Source organism: Mesoplodon mirus (assembly GCF_964341445.2).
Source record: "Mesoplodon mirus genome assembly, chromosome: 8".
NCBI classification, from domain to species: Eukaryota; Metazoa; Chordata; class Mammalia; order Artiodactyla; family Ziphiidae; genus Mesoplodon; species Mesoplodon mirus.
In genome coordinates this window covers 77,328,282-77,344,968 of record NC_138984.1, presented here as the reverse complement: position 1 = coordinate 77,344,968, position 16,687 = coordinate 77,328,282, and the positions used below count along the sequence as shown (strand labels likewise).

The 16,687-nt window shown below is 45.2% G+C and overlaps 1 protein-coding gene and 1 long non-coding RNA gene across 3 annotated transcripts in view; one reads left to right on the top strand and one right to left on the bottom strand.

The window, feature by feature from the left end:
• Positions 1-1,288: 1,288 nt before the first annotated feature.
• On the bottom strand, positions 1,289-5,675 carry LOC309809939. The gene is made up of 3 exons (XR_014294921.1): positions 5,549-5,675; positions 4,119-4,273; positions 1,289-2,010 (listed from the first exon to the last, which is right to left on the bottom strand). It is a non-coding gene; the product is annotated as an uncharacterized lncRNA (long non-coding RNA).
• DPP4 (dipeptidyl peptidase 4) overlaps positions 4,812-16,687 on the top strand; it is a 78,678-nt gene continuing 66,802 nt past the window's right edge. For both annotated transcript variants that reach the window (XM_082631548.1, XM_082631547.1), the window contains exons 1-2: positions 4,812-5,069; positions 5,604-5,691. In XM_082631548.1, coding sequence (XP_082487674.1) covers positions 5,064-5,069; positions 5,604-5,691 — 94 coding nt within the window. In that variant the 5' untranslated portion in view covers positions 4,812-5,063. The remainder of the gene's footprint in view (positions 5,070-5,603; positions 5,692-16,687) is intronic.

Below are 16,687 nucleotides of genomic sequence, written 5' to 3'. Positions count from 1 at the left end.
TATCCTATACTCAGTTAACTTCCCTGCTCATCCCGTTAAAAAGATGGATTATGGAACAATGTCAGCTGCCATTTCCAGTGTGGTAACTTTACTGGATCAAACAATACAGTCCTAGTATCTGTGGTTATTAACCTGAAGAACACTTTTTTTTTTCTTGAGGACCATCAGAAACTGTTTGCCATCACCTGGAACAATCAGCAGTATATACATACATATATATATATATATATATATATATATATATATATATTTTTTTTTTTTTTTTTTTTTTTTTTTTGCGGTACACAGGCCTCTCACTGTTGTGGCCTCTCCCGTTGCGGAGCACAGGCTCCGGACACGCAGGCTCAGCGGCCATGGCTCATGGGCCCAGCTGCTCCACAGCATGTGGGATCTTCCCGGACCAGGGCACGAACCCGTGTCCCCTGCGTCGGCAGCCAGACTCTCAACCACTGCGCCACCAGGGAAGCCCAGCAGTATATTTTTACCATCTTACTTCAGGGCTATGCTCTCTATCATAATATAATCTCCTAGGACCTTGATCATCTTGAAATCCCATAGAACATCACATGGGGTCATTACATTGGTGATATTATGCTAATTGGACCTCGGGAACAGTAAGTAGCAAGTTCCTTATATGCTTTAGCAAGACAAATATGACCACAGAATAGAGGATAAATCCCATGAAAATTTTTTCAAAGTTTCAAGGGATTCAGCAGTCTAGAGCATGTCAGGATATCCCCCTTAAAATGAAAGATAAGTCACTACACCTTGTACGCCCACCACAAAGAGCAACAATGTTTACCAGAACTCTTTGGATTTTGGAGATACCATATGCCACAACTGGATGTGTTTCTCCAACCTATTTGCTCAGTAGCACCTAAGGGTGTGTATTTTTAATGGAACCTGTAGCAAGAGAGGGCTCCCTAGGTCTAGGCTATAGTGCAAGCTTCCCTGATATTGAATCTTAATGACCTAGCAGACAATAGTGCCTATGGTAGCCAAAGCCTCTGGTGAGCCCCAATAGGAGAATCACAGAGGATCTGCTTAGGGTTTTTAGAACAAAGTCATGCCCTTTGCCAATTTGTCGGTTATCTATTGATGTATAATAAGGTATCCCCAAACTTTGGGACCCATCTTAGATGCAAGCTACAATAGTCAATGACTACTCACTATATGAAAAGCAGCTCCTCCTTTTCTATAGGGCCCTGATAGACACTGAAAGCACGATCATGGAACCCTTAGTATATTAGTATGCTAGGGCCACCATAACAAAGTACTGCAGACAGGATGGTTTAAACAACAGCATTTTATTTTCTGACAGTTCTGGAGGCTAGAAGACTGAAATCAAGGGATCAGCAGCGTTGGTTCCTTCTGAGGCCTATGAGGGAATGATCTGTTCCAGGTCTTTCTCCTTGGCTTGTAGATCATTGTTTTCTTCCTGTTTCTCTTCATATCATCTTCTCTGTTTTCCAATTTTCTCTCTTTATAAGGATACCACTCATATTAGGTTCCACCCTAATGACTTCTTTTTAACCTGATGATTTCTACAAAGACCCTATCTCCAAATAAGGTCACTTGCTGAAACACTGGAGATTAGGACTCCAACATATCTTTTTTGGAGGGGACACAAACTCAACTCATAACTATACAACCTGAGCTATGATAATGAACTGGTTGTTACCTGATCTACCAAATGATAAAGTTGGGCATGTTCAGCCATGTCCCATGATTAAGTGGAAATGGTATCTATAAGACACAGCAGATGAGCACAAGTGGTCCAGACGGCATAAGAAAATCACAGACTTAAAGAACAAACTTATGAGGGCTTCCCTGGTGGCACAGTGGTTGAGAGTCCGCTTGCCGATGCAGGGGACACGGGTTCGTGCCCCGGTCCGGGAAGATCCCACATGCCGCAGAGCGGCTGGGTCCATGAGCCATGGCCGCTGAGCCTGTGCGTCCGGAGCCTGTGCTCCGCAATGGGAGAGGCCACAGCAGTGAGAGGCCTGTGTACTGCAGGAAAAAAAAAAAAAAAAAGAACAAACTTATGGTTACCAGAGGGGAAGGGTGGGGGGAAGGGATAGTTAGGAAGTTTGGGATTGACATGTACACACTGCTATATTTAAAATGGATAACCAACAAGGACCTACTGTATAGCGCAGGGAACTCTGCTCTATTCTGTAACAACCTAAATGGGAAAGGAATTTGAAAAAGAATAGATACATGTTGTTAGCCAACTACACTTCAATATAAAATAAAAAGTTAAGGGCTTCCCTGGTTGCACAGTGGTTGAGAGTCCGCCTGCCGATGCAGGGGACACGGGTTCGTGCCCCGGTCTGGGAAGATCCCACATGCCGCAGAGTGGCTGGGCCCGTGAGCCATGGCCACTGAACCTGTGCGTCCGGAGCCTGTGCTCTGCAATGGGAGAGGCCACAACAGTGAGAGGCCCGCGTACCACAAAAAAAAAAAAAAAAAAAAAATTAAAAAAAAAATCCCATGAGCAGTGAACTTAGACTCCATGGTTCTTCTCCCATTGTTCGATGTCTCTCCCTCAACACACACCTATAGCTTCATAAGAGTTCGCCACAGCCAGGCAACAGAGGAGGGAAGAGGCAGCCTTATGCAAAGTAAGCTGGCACCAGTCAAAAGTGATGGCTGCTACCTTACAGCCCCTCTCAGGGATGTTCTGATATCTAGTAGAAAGAGAAATCATCCTGACAGACAGAACTTGGAGTAGTACATCTGTTTTCCATTTTTCATGAAACAAGAGATGGCCTAATATAGGATTTACACTGAATCATAGGTGGCAGCTGATGTGTTGGCCAGCTGGTACCTTAGGGACTTGAAGAAAACAAGATTGAAAGACTAGTGACAAAGAGGTCGGGGCGGTGAGGGGTGTATTTAGGAAAGAATCTCTGGAAGTTGGCAGTTGTGTTTTGTGGAATGCTTTCCAGAGAACAAGACGATCTGCCCCCATGGATGTCAGCCAACTTCCCCCAGCTTCCTGGGGGCTTGCTGAAAGTATAGTGTCAACGGTGCAGGTATGGAGGTCAAGCATGCACTCAACTGTTACTGACTTGCCTCCTGCATTTTGCTGAGTGTACAAACTGGTGAAAGCAGAGACCAACACTGAGCCCCCAATATGGCACCATTCCCTGTTCTTGTCGGGCGGCCTCTCTTCCCAGCCCACAGGCTACAATAACACTATTGACTCACCTCCGCAGCAGCTGCAAGAGGGAGGAGGAAATGGATTTGAGAAATACTTGTGAAGGCAGAAATGAGAGGAATTGATGGCCACATGAATGTAGCAGGAGAGTGGAGAAGAGAAACTGAGACGACTCAAGCCTTTAGTTTTTGTAGCTGGTGAATGGGGTCACTTTTTTTATTTTTGAGCTGTGTTTTTATTTTTATTTTTATTCTATTATTTTTTAACATCTTTATTGGAGTATAATTGCTTTATAATAGTGTGCTAGTTTCTGCTTTATAACAAAGTGAATCAGCTCTACATATGCATACATCCCCATATAATGAAGACAGAGATGATCAGAGAAGGGGTGAGGCTGATGGAAAGGAGAAAGAGTTCAGTTCCAGCCTCTGGAGCTCTGTGTGAATAAGGGTATGTGTCACAAGCAACTAGTAGCCAGAGAGGAAAAGATCCCTGAGCTCAGAAGGAACATCTGGGTTGGAGATAAAGGATGGAAACTGGAATTTCTTCAGAATCATGTGCTAATGCTCCATAGGACTTTGCATTTTTAATATTTTACCTCTATCTTTGGACAGAGAGGTTTGGCAGCTGAGTGAGCAAGCTGAAGAGACCTTTTAGGGAGTAGAGATACTTAATCCACAAGAGAGGAAATAAGCATAGAGGAAGAACCTAACTGCAAAGGTTCACCTGTGTTTTTCAGACTGAAAGTGCCAAGTGCACAAATATCATCTATCTTGTCCCACTTCTCTATCTCCAGCATTTAGATGAGACTCGGGCACTTTGTATCCACTCAAAAATTTGTGGAATGGGTGAAATAAATAGGAGGATGTGAGGATGAGTGAATGAAGAAAAAAAGGAATGAGTGAAGGAACCTACAGGGCATCCTGGAGGAAGGGAGGAAGAAGCCACACCTCACCTTTTACCTTTTTCCAAATCCTCTTTGCAAGACTGAAAGATGAAAGGCCCTGTGGAGTAGTGGTTAAGAACATGGACTCTGAATTCAGGCTCCACAACTTCCTAGCTGCCTTGCCTTGGCCAAGTGACTTAACCTCCTGTGCCTAGGCTTCCTCCCTGTAAAATAAACACATAAATGCTTAGAGCAGCTCCTGGGGAAAAGTAAGTTCCACGTAAGTGTTAGTGTTATTATTTTTGGCATCTTGATGAGAAGGTAAGCCTGCAAGACAAGCCAGAAATCCCCTGCGGAGAATGAATCCAGACACAGCCTCTAAGTGCCATCCGCAAGTGAACAATCACTTTTTCTCTCTCTTGGCCTTTCAGAAACTTTAAACACCCCAGAACTCCCCAACATACCATTCACTGGCAAAGGACAGAGGCTTGGGTTTTAGCTTCAGCTGCCAGCAGTGAGCTGTGTGTTTGCAGAACCCCGTGCCCTCTCTGGGCTAGGTCCCCTTGCCTGCCCACGCGAGGTTGTGGGAACTGAGCGCAGAGGTCCCTTTCAGTTAAGGCCGACCATGGTCTCCCGCCGGGCTGCAGCAGGTCTGCAGCCTCAGGGCTCGGCATCGGATGCCAGGCGCTGGCTAGACGCTGCTCGGGCGGTCACACCCCTCCTGCGCTCCCAGCAGACGCCCCGTGCCCGGCGCGCCCGTGGGGAGGTGCCTCTCGGGAGTCCCCCGGCCGGGTCGCCACTGCCGGGACCCGGCGCGCCTTCGCTCGCAGCCTGCCCGCGGTCCTTTATACCCAGCCGGACCGGCGCTCACTAATGTTTAACTCGGGGTTGAAACTTGGGAGCGCCGAGTGACTGCGCGCCCGGAGCTGCGGAGCTGCACGCGCGTCCGGGAGGCTCGCCTGACTTCTGCCTGCGCTGCCGCTCCGAAAGCTTAGCTCCGAGGAGACGCCGACCATGAAGGTGAGTGAGTAGCTGGCCTCCCCCGCCCCCGCCCCCGCCCCCAGAGCCCCAGGGGCGAGTTGTAGGTGCCTTTTCACCAAACTCTCCCCAGATTGCCCCCAAAGCATGCGGATCGAAACCAGGGGCTCTCATTAGGCGGAAGCTGCAGGGCCACGCTCTGACAGGTGAAGGGACGCCCCAGGGCTCTCGCCTGGCTCTCGGACCCGCGGGCTTTCTGCTAGAACCCAGGCACCGAGCCTTGGAGAACCTGGAGGGCCACCCGCATAACGCACGCCTGAACCCTCACTTGGCTTCTGAGTTGCAGGCCTAGAGAAGCAAACAATTAAAGCGTTCAGAGGCCAAAAGTTCAAGGGAGACCGCTCTTGCACCCTCCGACTGGCGCGCTCCAAACCCTCCCAGCCCGCGGTGCCTCTCTCCCACTGCGCGCCCGTCGGCAAACCCCGCTGCCTCGGGTGCAGCCCAGGCCCCGACCCTCTTACCCAGACTGGGGCCAAGCGGCTGGCTCTAACTGGACGTGATCTGCCCGGCTTGCAGACACCGTGGAAGGTGCTCCTGGGACTGCTGGGGATCGCTGCGCTCGTCACCATCATCACCGTGCCTGTGGTTCTGCTGAACAAAGGCAGTAAGTTTAAAACATTTGAAAAAGATAAGACAGTTGGAGACCGGGATCAGGTTCTATTTTACCACACCAAGGAGACCTAGGGATTTTGCTGGGGACTGGGTGGGTCGGTGTGCCAGGTCGTCGCTGAGGCTTCGCTGGCGTGGTCGCCGCTTCTAGTGTAGCCGCTAGATTCGCTTCGTTGGTATCCAGTGTTTAGGCTACGAGAGCCTTGCACCTGCCACGTCTTGTGTATGGCAAATACATACTTCCTGAAAATAAGGGGAACTTTTAAGATTTCTTTATGTTAACTTTGAATTTAGTACCTTTTGAATGTAAATTAAAAAAAAAACAACTTTCGTGGTTGTGATTTTCAAAGGAAAAGAGGCAGCGTTCAAAGATCCCAAACAGCAGTAAGGATGTCATAAGGGGAGGGGAAAAAATAAGAAAGCAAGTCCCCAAATACAGTTTTGAGAAAAGACAGTGCTTGGGGAGCCCAGGGGGTTTTCCTTCAGGGATGATGGAAATCCATCAGTTGGAGAGTTGGGATGCAGGAAAATAACTATTTGACCACTTATAGAAGTAAGTATTTCAGAGTTAAATCATAAAGCTGGTATCCATGGTAATATTCAGAGGAGGTGGTATCAGTGAAGTTTGGTGGATTCTTTCATTTATATCCACCTTGGTTTCTTTTAGCTTGTCTCACTGTTCCAGTTTAGTCCTAGCTCTTAATATAAAACATTCATATAATGAAATACACACTATTGGATGCAAACAAGTGAGAATAGCTAGTTTGGGTCTCCACTGGCCCTACTTTCCTTTTAAATAGTAACTTTCATGTAAGTATTCACATTCTAGTCAGCCAACTGAGGTGTTTTCTCTGATGGTCTAGTCAACCAGGGAATGTGTAGACAGTGCTTATATACTGAGGGGTCTTATCTAGATTTCAGGTGACCATTCAGAATTAGTTTGTAGAACCATCAAAAATCATGTTTGGCCGGCAATTTCAGGGTCAGGGCAAAGGTGCCAAAGGTTAAATAACTGAGTGTGTTGACCTATTGATAATGACTTTCAGTTACTTAAGAAAGCCATGGTTACCACCATTTTAGACTATGAAATGGCAGGCATCTGTCCACTTTTCTGACTCTTTGTTGTGAATTGTTAAAATATAACTGCTTTCATAAAGTGGTACTTTGTATATTTCAACAACCACACACACAAAGCCTTCCTGTAGGAAAAGGACGGGTCACCCATACAATCAGTAAATATGCACATGACCTACATTATGTTCCAGGAACTGTGCTAGCTGCTGCAAATCCAAAGATTAAATTTTATAAATAAAAAGATCCCCGACCTCAGGAAGTTTATAATCTAGTGGGAAACAGATATGCAAACAAATCAAAGTAACCTGGATAGTCCATTCATCTCGAATATATTGCTGAGGCACCCAGGCATCCTTGGAAGAATGGGTAAAACTGTAATTATCAGAACTTCCCTTTTGGAAAGTTGAAAGGAACACTAAACTTGGATAAATAAGCCACTTAAGATGGCAATGAAATGGCTTAGGGGCCTGGGTCATCTATCTGCCTTCCATGGGGTTTGGTTAAGTTAACTACAGGGATTTTGTTTGGCTGGGTGGGGCATACAGACTTGGGAGGGGCTATCTTACCATTTCCCTTAAACCATACTTAGTCACTTCTCCAAATGAAATTTGAACAAAGATTTCAAGGACATTCTCTTGACAGGGACTTCCAGAGAGGTTCACATGTCTAGGTCTAACTATTATTATGATTCAGTGAGAAAATTTAGGGAGGCTTAAGCAAACTTTCTCAGGGGTTAAAAAGATCACTTCTGGGAAAGTGTGGGAAGACTTCTCACAAGAAATTTTTTTTGTGGGGAGGCCTGAAGAGTTAGTATCAGTTCCTGGAGATAAGTTTTTCCAGAAAATGTGAACGACTTGTGAGTCATCATAGAGACACAAGATCACATCCTCTATCTGGGAACATAAGAGGACTCCTAGCAAGAGAGAAGTGTGGGCAGCAGGGATTTAACCTGTAGATGATGGAGAATTCTAGCATGCCTGAACTGTGGGGCATGACAGTGGGAAGGTGGGCTGACATAGGGCAAGGCTGGAGAGGAAGCAAGGGAAGTATCCCCGGAGACTGATGGCACAGAGCAGAATTGGGAAGCTATGGAGCTACTCAGAAATGTGAATGATTAGACTTCCGTAATTGGAAACATAGGGAGTAAGGGGGTAGGGTGGCTAAGAACGCCTCTTGGACTACTGGGTGGAGATGTGGTTTCACTGTGTGCTTTATTTACACTTACACAATAAGTTATTTCTCTTCTTGAATTTCTTAACAGGAATGTATGTATATTTGAGGAGAAAAGGGAAGTTATCTTGCTTCAGCTTCAGCCTTATCATAAGGAACAAAGATAAAAGCTCAGGAATGCAGTATTTTTGCTAAATCAGCAATACCATTCCTGGGCTGTGCCACAATGAGGGACAGTCTTTTTACAAAGGATCCAGAGTCATCACCCAAGAAGTGTCCTTCATATTGTCAATCTAGGTTTTCAAGTCAAACAAAACGAGAAAGGAAGAGAGGAAGGGAGGTGGGAGAGAGGAAATATAAATGGAAAGGAAAGGAAAGGGGGATAAAAAAAAAGAAGAGAAAGAAGGAAGGAGGAAAGGAAGAAAGATTTTGATAGAACAAAACAGTCCTAGATTATGTGGAAAGCAAAGAAATAAAGAGCCAAGAAAAAAAGAGGAAGAAATGAGCAAACCCAGGTTCATCCCCTGAGGGGTTGGTTTAAAGGTTAAGTGTTTCCATATGAAAAGCTGACTTTAGCAGAACTCTGGACACACCCAGAGCAGAGAGAGAGAGACCAAGACAGAGAGAGATGGAGGTGTAAGCTTAATACTGTTAATGAATTGTTTTAGAATAAAAACTCTTCCAGGTCAGGGATTATGCATTTCACAAAGCAAAATTAAAAGTTCATCTCCTTCTGTATATATAATAAAGGATTGTATTTTGTTTTAAATCCCTCAAGTATCCTAGTAGAGAAGGATATTGCATATTTGGACATTCAGTTTCTTAGAGAATCAGCAATAAAATGTACAAAAATAATTTACTCACATTGGAATTGTAGAAATCTTCCTGGCCTAGAGGCAATAAAACCTTTTCACTCAGCATTTGTGATCCCTTTAATTCCCTCTTTACATTATATTATAGGCTGAGTTTTTCACAGGCTCCGGACGCGCAGGCTCAGCGGCCATGGCTCACGGGCCCAGCCGCTCCGTGGCATGTGGGATCTTCCCGGACCGGGGCACGAACCCGTGTCCCCTACATCGGCCGGCAGACTCTCAACCACTGCGCCACCAGGGAAGCCCTAGGCTGAGTTTTTAAAATAACTGTCAAATAGTTTCATTATTGAGTTTTGTCATTTGTCAGAGAGTTTTCTTATTGGGTTTTGTAATGGGACAGAGACATATCTGTTCTTCTTGTGTTCTTTCCACTGCTGTAGCAGTAAATTTCCTCAATACCTTCTTTCAGCACATAGGAAATTTGACTGCTCAGCCATCCACCAGTAATAAAAGAAAACCCAAATGTGAAGGAGACAGGAATAATCAGAGAAAGAAATGATAACATCTATGAAGTTTGCCTGAGGAAGTCCAGGATCTATTCCAGGTTTAAAAGCACAGAAATGAGCCTGAATGAAAGCTTTGTATATTTCAGAGGACAGGTTCTAAACAGAGAGCCCTGTAAAAGCTCGAGTTGACTCCAGCTCACTCAGTTATCAAGCTTTGTCAAGTGCTCCTGAGGTCAGTGGGTTAGTCTTTTTCAGGCCAGCTATTTTGGCTTTTGGCGCCCCAGCTATAGCATATGCCTTAAATTTCTCTATCTTAGACATCTTGCCTCTCATCTTAAAAGGGATCAGAGAGAAAAAGGGAAGACTATTTGCCCAACTGATGCTTAGAGAAAAATGACATCAAGAGACTGGCTAGAGCTGGATCAGTGTACTTGAAATTTTAAGACTTAACAAAGTGCCGGGACTCAGGAATGTAACTGTAAGTACCTGCAGGACCCCCTCCTTGTGGAAGAGAAGGCACAAAGGTGTAATAATAACCAACACAGATTCACTCTGTGCCAGGTATTGGGCTGCGGGCTTTCAATACACTTCTCATTTGATCTTTATAGCAACCCTTTGAGATAGGTTATTATCTCCACTTTTACAGAAGATTTACAGAAACCTTGAGAGGGTGCTTTAGTTATTTATTACTGCATAATGAATTGTTCTCAAACTTAAAACAACAAATATTTGTTCTCTCACCGTCTCTATGGGTCAGGAATTTGTCAGAGGCTTAGCTGGCTGTTTCTGGCTGAAGGTCCCTCATGCTGCTGCAGTCAAGATATCATCTGAAGGCTTGACTAGGGCTGGGGGATCCCCTTCCAAGCTCTCTCACGTGGCTGCTAGCCAGAGACCTCAGTTCCCTGTAAAGGATGGGTTTTTCCAAAGGGTGCCAGGGCAGCTGTCTTCCCTTAGAATGAAGCCTATAAGAGAGCAACTGAGTAGAAGCCTCAGAGCTTTTTTGACCTAGCCTCAGAGGTGATGTGCCATCACTTCTGCTGTATTCTATTGGTCACACAAAGCAACCCTGATACAAAGTGAGAGGGCATTACACAAGGGCATGAACATTGGGGTGGAGATCACCGGGGCCATCTTGGAGGCTGGCTACCAAAGTTAAGGAACTTGCTCGAAGTTCCACAGAGTTGGCGTTTCACGCTCAGGCACCGTGCCTCTAGAGCTGGTACTTTGTGATCAAGTATAAAGTTAATGTGGCCATATTAGCATAAATGTTACAACTTCCTATTTATATGACTATATTTAATTTCATGACTGCTAATCCCTGGATGCCAGTGTTCTGGGGAAGAGTGCCTGCTGCTGCCTGTTTTCCTACACAGAGCTGTAGAGGAGCAACAACTTCCAGCCCAGGACTGACATCCCACTCTTCTGACTCGTCTTATTAAGTGTTTTCAGTGGCAGTAGTAGGTCCCGATTTAGTACTTGCACTGGATTACACTTGTTTTGTTTCCAATGTATGCTGTGTTATTTCATCTGATCTTCACAAAACAATCCACGTCAGAGGAGGTATTAATTTCCTGACCGGTTACACTTAAGAAACTGAGGTATAAAAGTTTAGTGCTTTGTGAGGAAGTACTAGAGCTTGGGAATTCAAATCTTGTAACTTCTAGTCTTCTCTGAGTCTGCTGGTTTCCATGAATAACTGTTTTAGAGAAATGCTTTGGTGGAAACTTTTGTAACTTAAAGATTAATCACTGCTTTATGGCTTGATGCTAACCCTTGCATTACTGTAAATCAATTATCTTGTAAGTATTTTCACCTTTAGTCTTCACAGGTCCATTATGACTTCCCAAAAAGGGTGTATCTCTCAGAGAGCAAACTGAAACCACAAAATTAGCACTTCTGTGTTAGCTGTTTTATTTTTGCAGTTTTGTATGATACTTCAAAATGATAACTTCCTGGGAAATTTCTTCAAACTTAATGATAAACCATTTGCTTTCGTTAACTGACCACATTAATGAGCACATTTCTTCATTATTTCGTCCACTGGGGAAGCAAGTAGACCCATGAGCTTAGGTCACGTGTTTCAGCATCTAAGGCCCAGGAAGCCGAGGTAATTTAAGGCAGAGCGAAAGCCAGCAGGGACTTTGTTCCCAGCAACCTGAGGGCCAAGGTGGCGTAGGATGTGCCACATAGAAAGAAGGGCAAGGGGGGTGAATATTAAGTGGGTAACACCACCCACCCCTTCCCTGACTTAACTGTGGGTCCCCCCAAACTGGCTGGGTGGCCCTTGCATCCTTAACACCATCTCTGTGGGGCTGGGACCCCATCTTCTTATTTTCCTCAGTTGTTTTAAAGCCAGACCTGCTCAGGTCCATGAATATCATGAATGGCTCCCATTTCCCTATTATATTCCTTTATTCTTTTATTCCAGGCAGGAAACTCTTGTTGTATGAGATTTAAAACCTCTGAAGGTCTAAGGTCCTATATGGGCCAGAGGCGATATTTGTGAACTCTCCTGTGCATACTGAATGCTTACTGCATGGCAGCTATTGTTGCAGGTACAAGGGATGAGGCTCTAAACAGTAGAGGCAAAGAGCCTGCTCCCGTGGGCCTTTACAGTCATGGGGCGGACAGATAGCAGGCAAGCTGAGTACTGTCTGAGTACTTTCAGACCGTGATACAGGCTAGGACAAAAATAAAGTGTGGTCAAGAGGATGGAGGAACACAAGAAGGAGTTTCTCTGTTTCACGCATGAGTGTGGCATGATCTTGTTTCTCTTTCTAAAGTGCCTCTGACTCTGGTATAGATAATGGTGGAGGGTGGGAAGTGGATTATCCAGGTGAGAAATGATGCCAGCTTGGACAGGGTGTTAGCACCAGAAGGAGGAGAGATAAGGATGACTCCTTGAACAGTCGGCTGGCTAGCCCGAGTGGAGACCTTTTTCTTGCCCTCATGGCTCTATCCTTCCCAGAAGAGCTAATCTGCAGTGGTCCCTCCAGTTCCCTCATCCTACTAGATACACTTCCTCTTTCCAAGGCAGGTCTCGGGAGGGCCTTCTACATCTTGCACTCGGCATATCAGCAGAAAGTAATTCTCCAGGGAGATCCCACATGCTGCGGAGCGGCTGGGCCCGTGAGCCATGGCCGCTGGGCCTGCGCGTCCGGAGCCTGTGCTCCGCAACGGGGGAGGCCACAGCGGTGAGAGGCCCGCGTATTGCAAAAAAAAAAAAAGCAAATATTTATTGAACATTTTCTATGTTAGGTACTTTGTTGGTCCCTGGAAATATAAAAATAATAGATATGGCCCTTGCCCTCAAATAATTCTTAATCTTAAAGGAAACATAAACATTAACTACAATAAAAAGGGCTAAGTGTCCTTCTAGTAAATGATCAAAGTGCTGTGGAAGCTCTAAAGAGAACATGATAAATGCTGCCCAGGGAAGTTCATATATGGAAACCAACCAAGCTTAAAGGGTTAATAATTAACGGGCCTGAATACAACCTTTCCGATCTTGGAGCCATCAGACTGGCTCCCAGGCATGCAGTTCACCTACGTGTTTATCCCTCAACAGTTTACAGCCCCGACCCCCGATTCTGTATGCAGTTTATGTCAGAGAGAATACTTTTGGCTGCACGTAACAGAATACCTGGCCCAAAGTTGTTTAAACTATAGACTCTTATTGTTAGCATCTTCCGTAATTGGAAGTGCAGAGGTAGGCAGTTCTAGAGTTTGTTAACACAGTGGCCCCACAGCTTCCTCCAGGGCCCAGGGTCTCTGCGTCTTTCAGCTCTGCTGGTCTCACACTGTTACTTTCGTTCTCAAGCTTGTCCTCTCAGGTTGAGCATAGCTGCTGCTGCTATGCGACATTTGTCACACAGCCATTTCACAAGGCAGGGAGGATGCTCTTCCTCATTCATAGTCTGTTCTATCAGGGAGGAAAACTACTTCCACAAGTTCCCTGGCCCAAGGCAGACTTTCCCTCATGTCTCCTTGGCCAGATTTGTGTCATTTGTCCATTCTAAACCCATCTCTGGCAAGGGGAAAGGATTACCAAGCTTGGACTAGATTAACCAAGACTAACCTTTCTGGGACCAGGAAGGAGCTCCTTCCTCAGCCCTTGGAAGGGGAAAGAGAATTACCTAAGTTGAACTGGGGATTCTAAAATGAAGAAATAGGAGGTCTATGCAAGTGTATCAGATATTTTGTGATTGCTCATTTTTCATTACACTGGAAAAATTTAATTTACTAGCAAAAGAAAATAGATGTCAAGCCAGCTCTGATCTCCAAAGAATCCAATCATATAACTCTCTCCCTCTCTTCTCACTTTCCTTCCTAACCAAAGAGTTTATTGTAAAGCAGGGTGTTTTGACGCTGTCTTTTTGATCCTGAAGGCATTTTGAGCCCAGCACTTGCTTTCTGTTATTATCCAAAATGATTGAGAATAGGGAAGAATTGAGTTTGCAACATTTAAGATACAAATCTGAGAAAATGGAGGGGGTCAGAAACATCTGAGGGAAACTACTCTCAATTTTCTCATTAAAAGCACATATAAACTGTTGTATTTTATCCAATTCATAATGGGAAAATGTGGCAGGAATCAGTTAACATAAAACAAAACAGTCAACATAAAGAAGTTTAAAAATACATGGTAAAAGTTAGACCTGTAAAAGTTGACCCAGGAAAGTAGCATTTGAAATAATCTACATGGTAATGATTTCATTAAGATGAAAATGGTTTGACTGGACTGAAAAGAAAATCCAGAACTCCAAAAAAATCAAGCAGCCCCTTCATACTAGCTGGTGATCCCCATGCCCCTACCCCTACCCCGTGCTTCCCCACTGCTCCCTCACCTACTCACGTATCTCCTCTCCCCAGGCCTCCAGCACCTCCCCACGGTCATTCTTAGCTGACAGCCAACCTTGCTTTCTATTTTAAGGAGAAAACTAAGGCTATTAGAAGAGAAGGTCCTCAATTCCCACCAGCCCCCTCTCAGCACCTGCCCAAGGCAAAACCCTTCTTTGTACACTGACCTCAGCCCCTTTCACTTACTAAGAGATGTGGCTGCAGCTATTTCCTCTGTCCACTGCACTGTCATTTTCCCCTCTTTCTATAAATATGCTGTAAATCTCTCACATCCTGAAAGAAAGGGAGGGAGGGAGGAAGGGAGGGAGGGAGGGAGGGGGGGAAGGAGGGAGAGAGGAAGATCCTCTCTGTACCCCACATCCCTGCCCACCTCCCAGTCCCTTTCCCTGTTCCCGTTACCAAAAAACTCCTGGAAGAGTTTTCTATTTTCTTTGTCTGCTGTTTCTCTCCCACTCCCTCTTAAACTCACTGACATGAGGCCTATCCTCACCCATCACTAAAATGTTTGGCGCTGCTCGCGTCAAAGTCCCTAACCTCTGTTTTGCTGAGTCCAGGGCTCAGTTCTCCCTCCGAGTCTCCCATTCCCTGTCAGTTGATCATGCTTCTTCTCCCCTCCTCTGGGTTTCTACTCTCTCCTAGTTTTTCCTTCTTCACCTCCACATGCTCCCTTCCATTCTCTTTAGGGGCTCCTCCTCCTGTCTGACTTCTGTTTTTAACATCTTTATTGGAGTGTCATTGCTTTACAATGGTGTGTTAGTTTCTGCTGTATAACAAAGTGAATCAGCTATATGTATACATATATCCCCATATCCCCACCCTCTTGCGTCTCCCTCCCTCCCACCGTCCCTATCCCACCCCTCTAGGTGGTCACAAAGCACCGAGCTGATCTCCCTGTGCTATGCGGCTGCTTCCCACTAGCTGTCTACTTTACATTTGTTAGTGTATATATGTCCATGCCACTCTCTCAGTTCATACCAGCTTACCCTTCCCCCTCCCCGTATCATGTCTGACTTCTAACCTTGGACTCCAAGGCTTCATCCTGGAACCTCTTCCTTCTTTCCCCCAAGTGATCTCATCTACTCCCTTGGCCTTAAACACCATCTATAACCTGACAACAACACCCAAATTTATATCTCCAGACCAGACCTCTTTCCTGAGCTCTACATGCATATGTGCAACCATTAAGTGGACATCTCCATTTTGATGCTATTAGCATCTCAAAGTAACATCTCCCAAAACTTTTTAATCCCCTCAAACTTATTCCTCCCTTAATACATCTGGTCTCAGCAAATAGCAATTCATTTGTTTTTCAGTTACTGAGGCCAAAATTCATGCAGTTCTCAACTCCTCTCCCTTGTTCACACTCAACATCCAATCGGTCAGCAAATCCTATCACTTCTACCTTCATGTTCTTTCAGAATTTGGCCGTATCTCAGCACCTCCACTACTACCACCCTAGTCCAAGACACCATCACCTTTCACCTGAAATATTGCAAAAATCTCCCTATTTCTCTTCTTACTCCCTGCAGTGTATTCTCAACACAGCTGGCAAGATGACTGTGATAGGCAGAATTCTAAACTGATTCCCCAGGTTTCCTCCCTGCCCCGTGTGCTAATCTCTGCCTAATCGCTGAGATTGTGAATATAATGGATTTTATCCTGGTGGTTAGGTGATGTTATATGATGGCATAATCAGCTTTAAGAAAGGGAGATGACCTGGGTGAGCCTGATCTAATCACATGAGCCCTTAAAAAGCAGAGTTTTGGGCTTCCCTGGTGGCTCAGTGGTTGAGAGTCCGCCTGCCGATGCAGGGGACACAGGTTTGTGCCCCGGTCTGGGAAGATCCTACATGCCGCGGAGCGGCTGGGCCTGTGAGCCATGACTGCTGAGCCTGCGCGTCCGGAGCCTGTGCTCCGCAACGGGAGAGGCCACAACAGTGAGAGGCCCGCATACTGAAAAAAAAAAAAAAAAAAGAAAAGAAAAGCAGAGTTTCTCTAGCACTTAACTGTGACACTTAACTTCCTAACATAAGGCATTATTTATTTACTGTTTGCTCCTATGTCTCCCCCCCATTAGAATGTAAGCTTCACGAGGGCAAGAATTTTTTATGTTTTGTTCACTCGTATCTCTAGTGCTCAGAACATTGAAGAACAGAGTGGGTGCTTTCCTAGGGCTGTCGTAACAAATACCATACACTGAGTGGCTTAAAACAACAAAAATTTATTCTTCCACAGTTATGAAGCCCAGAAGTCCAAAATCAAGGTGTCGTCAGGGCCACGCTCCCTCTGAAGCCTCCAGGGAAGAATCCTTCTTTGCTTCTTCCAGCTTTTGGTGGTTACTGGCAACCACCTTGACTTGTAGCTGTATGACTCCAATTTCTCCTTTCATTGTCACATGGTCTTCTTCCCTTTCTGTCTCCACATGGTCCTCTTCATTTTCCAAGTCAGCAAAAGCATGTTTTGCATGGCCTTCTTATAAGGACACCCCCTAATCTCGTATGACCTCATCTTAACTAACTACATCTACAAAACCCCTATTTCCAACTAAGGTCACTTTCTGAGGTTCCCAG